Raw genomic sequence first — 7797 nt, forward strand, 5'->3', positions numbered from 1 at the left:
GTAAAGTGAGCAACTTGGGTGTATGATAAACATAAAATTAAAGCATCTTGTAAATAAAAAGCATATATTGCACTGGTTGGTTTTGGGTTTGATAAGGATCGGGTTCGAGCTCGGGCTTAGGTTGTTGCCGCAAAGTAAAGACACTTTAATGCACTTCATCAAATTGGGTTATGGCCTTAACACGGTGGCCAGGCCTATATATATATACATATATATATATATATGTATGTATGTATTTATATATATATATATACATATATATATATACAAAGATGTATGGCGAGTATTGAGCCCAAGCCATAGCCGTAATTATCTTTGCCCCAGACTAACTCAAGACGGCTTCGTATTTTAAGATTTCGCAAAAATAATAAATAATAAAAAAGCAACATCAACAACAAAATGGGTCGTTTTTGGCTGGGAGATAAAACAAAAAAAAAATGAAAAAAATTATGATGAAACTCCATTAATTTTTGTTGGCTTTGTTGCTGTTGTTGTTGTTGTTGTTGTTGTTGCTGTTATTCTTATTTTTAAGGCCCGTTTGCGGTGGCTGCATCATTGTTAATGAGTTTTTGCGTATGGCTTACTTATAAGAGCGTCCATGCCTGGACCAGTTCCAAGGAACTTAGGACCACGCTGAGGCTCTCAGACAAAGTTGGTAACGAAAACTAAAAGCCCTGCCACTCAGGCTACTTAATATTTGCCAGATTCAAGTTCATCTTATGGGTACACTGTGGGCCTGCGAACTTCTGTGCGATTCTTTTTAATAAACTTCTTAGATCGAAGTTAAGCGGTGAACCACTTCGATGTTCTGGATCTCCATCTGCATTGCTGCGCCAATCTCAACAGTTACCAAGCTTTTCCCACGCTGCTGTCCAGTCAAACAAAATTAAAGCCATTAGTTTACACTTTACATGCTAATGGCAAAGGTTCGGAAAGAGCCTGTCGCGTCCTTCACAAAATACCCCGCGGCTAGAGGATAGCAATGTTTGTGCTTCTGGTTAACAGGCAAACCAAGCGAAGTTAAACCATGCCGAGGCAAGGTAAGCCATCCAGCCTATAGTGATGAATAAAACCAATGAACTTTTTAATTGCCTATGAACCTCGGCAGCCAACCCCTGTCTGCAGACCATAGTTCGCGTTCCCCAGAGCACACCAGTTAAGGCTCATCCGTTTGGTGAGTCGCGTATTTGAGTAGCCAAACGCTTGTCGGTTCTCTGACTATATTTTTTAGCCTGCGTTTCGCCACAAATTGAAGTTTAATTGTTTGTTATATTATTAAGACAATTTACGGCCTCCGTCGATTAGATATGAGTGGCGTTTGCTACACTATCCTATACGGAATTAAGGGAATGCATATTTTAATTGCAGAACTAAAAATATAAGTTCTCGATGCACAGAAAGGAGGAAACTATGCCACACATTAAATAGATATTGAATATTGGGTGGTTGTATATGTCTAACTACCGATATGTATATATTTATATTAGTACTTTCTTAACTCTTTAATGTTTTGTCTTTAGTTTAAGTTAAACCGAAATGAGTTTTGCAGTTTTGTGCAAGGGATACAAAAATACACAGTTTACAGTGTTAATACATCTAGAATCAGGTTTTGTTCACTTTGTGAATAATATATAAATTGGATTATAAGCCGCAAATATTTTGGAACGTGGCTTTTGAAATTTTCCCGACACAATATTGATTCAAATCTAATGTTTTTAGTCTGTTATTGTTGTTGATAGAGATCATTTATGATTGGAATCAGGCAACTGAGCACAATTACTGGCATTCTTTTATTGCAAGGTGCAGCTTACTGTGGAGGGCAAGTGCGGTCACTGCGGTTAACCCATATCGGTGCATCAAATAAAATATTGGCATTTAGGTAATTAGAATAGTTAAATGTCATTTTGCCGCTAGGGCTCCCGAACGGAACGTCAAAGGCAAACAACAAAAGACGCGAGCTAAACAAATTTGGGTAGCCCAGCATGTGGCGGATCTGAAAATCTGGCAACTGGAACCTGATCACAGCGGGCGCTATCAACGACGGCGCTGCAGGTTCAGCACCTTTTGTGCGGTGTCATAATTTTCACAGCAGGTGTCGCTGCTAATGATTTACACCAGTGCGAGTGGCAGAGAAAGAGCAAGGGAGAAAGAGCACTTGGACCAACTGCAGAGCAGCCAGCGCATCAAAATGCAGCGGTAGTAAAAATAAAAAGATGAAAAAAAATCGAAATTCGTTGTGGGCAGACGCGCTACTCTTTGATGTCGCAGCAGGCAACGCAGTCAGAGAGGTGGCGGAGGAACTAAGTAGCGATCCATAAGTAACTGAGTGGGAGCGAACAATATATAGTTTGAAAACAGTTTATTATACTTTTTGTGTTAAGCCCGTCCTCTTTCAATTTAGACCAGTTAAGTACGGCTCCGATCGGCTTAGACCTTTTCCTCTACAACCACACTCACATTAGCATCCCCATCCCTGTCCATAACCAAACCATTGGGCATTGAAGTGTCTCGGTGCGCTAATTTGGTCATATTGAATGGCTTTAAAACGAAACCTTGGCGCCAATAACGCCCCTATGGCGCACTAATTCTAAAAAAAATATTTAGAAATTGTTTCTTAAAAAACACACATCGGAAGGTGAAAATTAAAGGAGCGATGCTTAAAATGGGTACTATACATTCGTTCCTGCGATACATGTTATGATTTGTTATTATTATTATATGTACAGATATTATGATATTATATTATTAAAGAATGTTTGTATGTTACAGGCAGAAGGTATTGCTGTGTATAGGGTATCTACCAGTTAGGTACACTCGGCTAAAACATTGTTTTTTGGCGTGCTAATCGATGAATCAAATAATCTAGCATTTAAATGGGCAAAGACTTGATTGACTGCCTAACTGATTAACTAACTAACTGACTTACTGGCTTACTGCCTGCACCGATATTATTTTGTATAATTTTCTTGCCACATACTCAAACACACTAACATGGAGTCATGTGCGCAGTTGCACGACGTTGAAATTGCTCCAATTATGTTGCTCTGGTGCTGGTTCGGCTTTGGCTCTGTCTTGGCATCGAATCTGGGGCCAAAGTATTTCGGTGGCCATAGTTGCTCTGCCTGCTGTATAGCTCATCCTTTTTACATTCCATGTGTATGTACTGTGACTGGTTGCTGACTGCACTGGCCCCAATATCATTATACAGCCAGCGGGGCAGTGGCACCTCTCTGACACATTGCACTACAAGAGCATAGCAGCGACAAACGTAGCACAACAAGTTTCGACCCGGCTACCAGTAACTATGCTATCCGCCCAATCAGCGCAAATCTAAATCTCAGCCAACAGTAATGCGGAAACAACTTGGCTATTGATTTGGACTTGGCTATGAACCCGAAAGCTGTCTTTATGGGTAGTAAGCCGACCCCAGCAATTATTAGACTAATAGCAGCTTCCGCAGCCTCAATCTGCGCCTGATTGCTGGCTGCCAAAGTTAGCTGTTTCTTTTCCTATAGCTAATTTTACCTGTTAAATTGGCCGCAAAGCAACGGTATAACCCAACTGTAAACCTTTGTACAAAGAATACAAACTTTATTAATCAGACAAGAAGGTAGCCACTTGACTACTGGGTGGATAAAAGTGATCTTTACCAGCCCAAAATTGGGCAGTAGTACAGTCGTTGACAATTTTGGGTCCATCAAACAGATGCTGAGCTGCCAGGCAAAATGTGTTTGATGAGGATCATCGAAAGGATAAGCCGCAGCGGCCGTCAGATGGGGCAGGTAAAGTCGGAGCCGAAGTTAATCCTTGACCGTCGTCAATCACTCCGCAATTTTAGCTACATACACAGATAGAGCGAGTTGCAGACAGTAATTGAGAGTGTAAGACAGATAGTGCACAAGTGTCAGACAATGTTGCTGAACCGCTAGACAAAAGCGAAATAAAGAATTAGTTCTGGCCAAAAGAACAAAGCAGTGACCGTGAAAGGTCATAAATGTTATGCTATTGTTGCGTTGTCCTTGCTTTGTTGTCGGTATATCAAAATTGGAATAACTCGGAAGTACCGTAGTCAAAGTTGAGATGCTCACAAGAACATTTTTTGATGCGGTATATGCGAAAAGATTGCGTATGGTACTTTAGGCTAAAACGATTTGATTTATTTTATAAAAAGTCTTAAAAAATTCCCGACTTAAAAAACTGAACAGTTTCTGACGACTTACAAATTAACAAATAAATGTGTTTCGGATCATGCATTTAAAAACGTTCTGATATTTTTAGGGAACCTCATTTCAAAAAATGCTATTAAAGCGCGCAGATCATAAATTTTTGGAACATTTAACGTTAAACGAATTATCTTTTGATTTACGTTGCGAATTAATCTTGTGGGTTGGCGTTGAATCGTTGATTTGTTGCTAACGGTATATTGAGCATAATTAATTAAAATTTTAATAATTTTCAGATTCGCTCGAATGACGCGCTTATTAATTGAGAAAAGTTCCCTTTTTTCATGCTCCTTTTAGGATCATCCCAGCTTAAGAGGTACTCCGCTAGCCATGCTGGCCGCCCAGTGCAATAAGCTGTCGAACAAATCACCACCGCCGCTAGCTGATGCGGCCGTTGGCAAGGGGTTCCATCCCTGGAAGAAGAGCCCACATTCCCCTGCAGCAGGCAGCACTGGCGCACCCGGTGGCGGCGCATCGAGCCTTAGCGGTAGCAGCAGCGTCGGACAGCACTCCCCTTGCGCAATCTCAGCAGCAAGCTCGTCTAGCTCCACTGGCAGTGGAAGCGGAGGAGGAGGTGGCGGAGGTCAAACATCACGCAGCCTCTCGTCCAGTGCTAACAGCAGCACCATGGTGAACATTACTGCTAGGTAAGCAGCGCGACGGCGCACAGTGGTCCTATATCTAAGAATCTGGCTGAACAAATTATACGATTGCATTGAAAGTAAGAGAAAATTCGGAGTGTTATACATTTTATTTAAATCACGACTTAAAAATTCTTTTCTTAATCCAAAACTTTATCATTTAAATTAGATATTTATTTAAATTTCATTTTCTAAACACATTTTGACTAAACATTTATTTAAAATAGATATTTTGAAACGTAAATGTCATTAGCCGTCTGTTCAAAATCCTAAACTACTTATGAAAATAAAAAAGTGTTGAAATTTGTATTTATTTTTAAGTAGAAATGGAATAATGACAAACGAATACTTCATATCCTGAGTAAATAAGGGGAATTCAAAATGCAACGCATCGTGAAGTTTAATATTATTTTTAGTTGAAAAAAATGTGTACACATATTCACATGTGAATTCGTGTACTTGTTCAGCTAGTTTTCTCTTAATTGGTGGATCACTGTGCGTTGCCCAGACAACAGCACGCTTTATACAACTTGTGAGTAATTTCAGCATATATCCTTACAGTCGTCCGCTCGCCTCGTCTTGCGCGGCCGTGGGCACCTCGGCCTCCGCATACGGCAGTGATTTGTACTTTCCCAACACATCCACATCGTCAGGCAGCATGGTGGCGGACAATCATCACATGCATCAGGGGCTTTTGGGCAAAGTTGAGGGAGCCGCCTTTGGTTCAGTCTACTCGCGCCACCCGTATGATTGGCCGTTCAATGCAGTGACCGCATCCGCGCACAAGGCCGCTGAGGCAGCTAGTGTCAACTCGGGTTGGTGGGATATGCACAGCGCTGCCGCCGCCGGTAGCTGGCTGGATATGGGAAGCGCTGCAGCCGCTGGCATGCACTCGACAATGGCCAACTATGCAAGCGCTGCGGCTGCGGGTACAGATTACAGCTCTGCATTGTCGCATTCACTTTCGAATACGGCACATTTATTGGGATCCGGACAGCACTTACTGCAGGATACATATAAAAGTATGCTGCCAGGCCAGGGCGTAGGTGGCTTTTCGCTACCACACAGCTCACCTTCAGCGGCAGCCACTGCGGCTTCGCCACAAGCTTCAACCCCATCAACACCTTCACCGCGTTCACAGCGACGATATGCGGGACGTGCAACTTGCGATTGCCCAAACTGTCAAGAGGCGGAGCGCTTAGGACCAGCTGGCGTGCACCTACGTAAGAAGAACATCCACTCCTGCCATATACCTGGTTGCGGCAAAGTTTACGGCAAAACGTCTCATCTGAAGGCACATTTGCGATGGCACACCGGCGAGCGTCCCTTTGTGTGCAACTGGCTGTTCTGCGGCAAGCGTTTCACACGCTCCGACGAGCTGCAGCGGCATTTGAGGACGCATACTGGCGAGAAGCGCTTTGCTTGCCCAGTGTGCAACAAGCGTTTTATGCGCAGCGACCATCTGGCAAAGCACGTAAAGACGCATAACGGCACAGTCCCCAATGGCATTAAAAAGGGCTCCTCGGAGTCGTGCAGCGACTCTGAGGAGGCAGCCAATCAGTCGGGTGAGTCGAACGGGTTGGGCGGCGCGTCCAGTGGCCAACAGACGGGCGCAGGTGGTGGCGGCGGGGGTGGCTCCGCCAGCTCCAGCTCCGGCACCGGCAGCGCTGGCTCCGGTGCAGGCAACAGAGCTGGCAGCCATCCCGGCACCCCAACCTCGCTGCATGCGCATAGCGCCTCCAGCACGTCCAGCAGTCTGCTGGGCGGCGGTCTGCACCTGGCCACGCCGCACCAGATGGTCGCCGCGGGCGGCTCGCCGGTGATGCTGCATCAACATCAGCAGCAACAGCACCAGCAGCACTCGCATCAGTCAGCACATCAGCAACAGCAGCAGCAACAACAGTTCTCTCAGCAGCAATCACATCCACATGCGCACCTACATCATCATCATCATCTGGTAGGTGCATCAGCACCTAGTCCTGGTCTGGATCATCGACTGGATCATAGCGCTTTAGTCGACATTAAGCCACCGATGGTTTGAGGGTCGCTGGGACCCTTTTTGTTTACCAATTGAGCAGAAATGGGTTCCTGGACGCAGTTTAAAATGAAGCTGCCTTGCGGGCAGCATTGGGCAGAATCATAGTTAGTAGGAGTGGCTGCACACATACGATACATTAATAACATTTAACAAATTATTCCGTGAAATTCGGATTTTTTTTTTTTTTTAATGCATAACGTCGTATGCGTTATGTTTTTAGAAGTTCGATTATAGCTAAGCAATTTTTTTTACATGTTTTAATAAATATGTGTACATAAAAGTACTAAGAAATGCTAAATACAATTTTTCGCTTTCTTAATAAACAACAATTACTTAATAGTAATCAATTGCAAGCTTATTAAACTATCAAAATGAATAAAATAAATAAAATATTAAAATCACGCTTGAATCCTATTGTATATATGTATTTAATATATTTCTAGATGTCTATACGAACATAGTTTCATAAATATCAAGATCCTCAAATATACAACCATAAAATCATTGCTATTACTATAAGGTATGCTACACTTTTTTTTTTTAAATTTAGCTAAAAGTAAACATTTTTTTTTTTAGCTCGTAGATAAAAAAACAATAATAAGAAAAGTGGATCTATGTGCAGCGTTTATTTAAGTTATACACGCATATTTGGCTAAATAATTCAAAGACACTTCAAAAAGAAAAGATAAATTAAATATTTGAAAAGCTAAACTTTTTGATTTAATAATAAAACGGATTTCAATTTCTGGTAAACAATTTTATTATTATTTGTTGAACATTATGTGAGCAATTCAAAAAATAGTATAAGCCTATATTATTAAAATAATATTTCTAGTCCAATTATGAAAAAATGAAAGATTATTTCTAAAAACTAAGGATGATAAACCAAAATTGT

At 42.0% G+C, this 7797-nt stretch overlaps 1 protein-coding gene across 1 annotated transcript in view; it reads left to right on the forward strand.

Annotated features, from left to right (window-relative positions):
* LOC115766414 (transcription factor Sp9) overlaps window positions 1–7017 on the forward strand; it is a 32802-nt gene extending 25785 nt beyond the window's left edge. The window contains exons 2-3 of the mRNA XM_030710335.1: window positions 4521–4870; window positions 5426–7017. Of these exons, the coding sequence (XP_030566195.1) occupies window positions 4521–4870; window positions 5426–6905 (1830 nt within the window). The 3' untranslated portion in view covers window positions 6906–7017. The remainder of the gene's footprint in view (window positions 1–4520; window positions 4871–5425) is intronic.
* The last annotated feature ends 780 nt before the right edge of the window (window positions 7018–7797 follow it).

This window comes from Drosophila novamexicana, unplaced genomic scaffold (assembly GCF_003285875.2).
Source record: "Drosophila novamexicana strain 15010-1031.04,08,12 unplaced genomic scaffold, DnovRS2.1 tig00001151-arrow-arrow-pilon, whole genome shotgun sequence".
NCBI lineage: Eukaryota > Metazoa > Arthropoda > Insecta > Diptera > Drosophilidae > Drosophila > Drosophila novamexicana.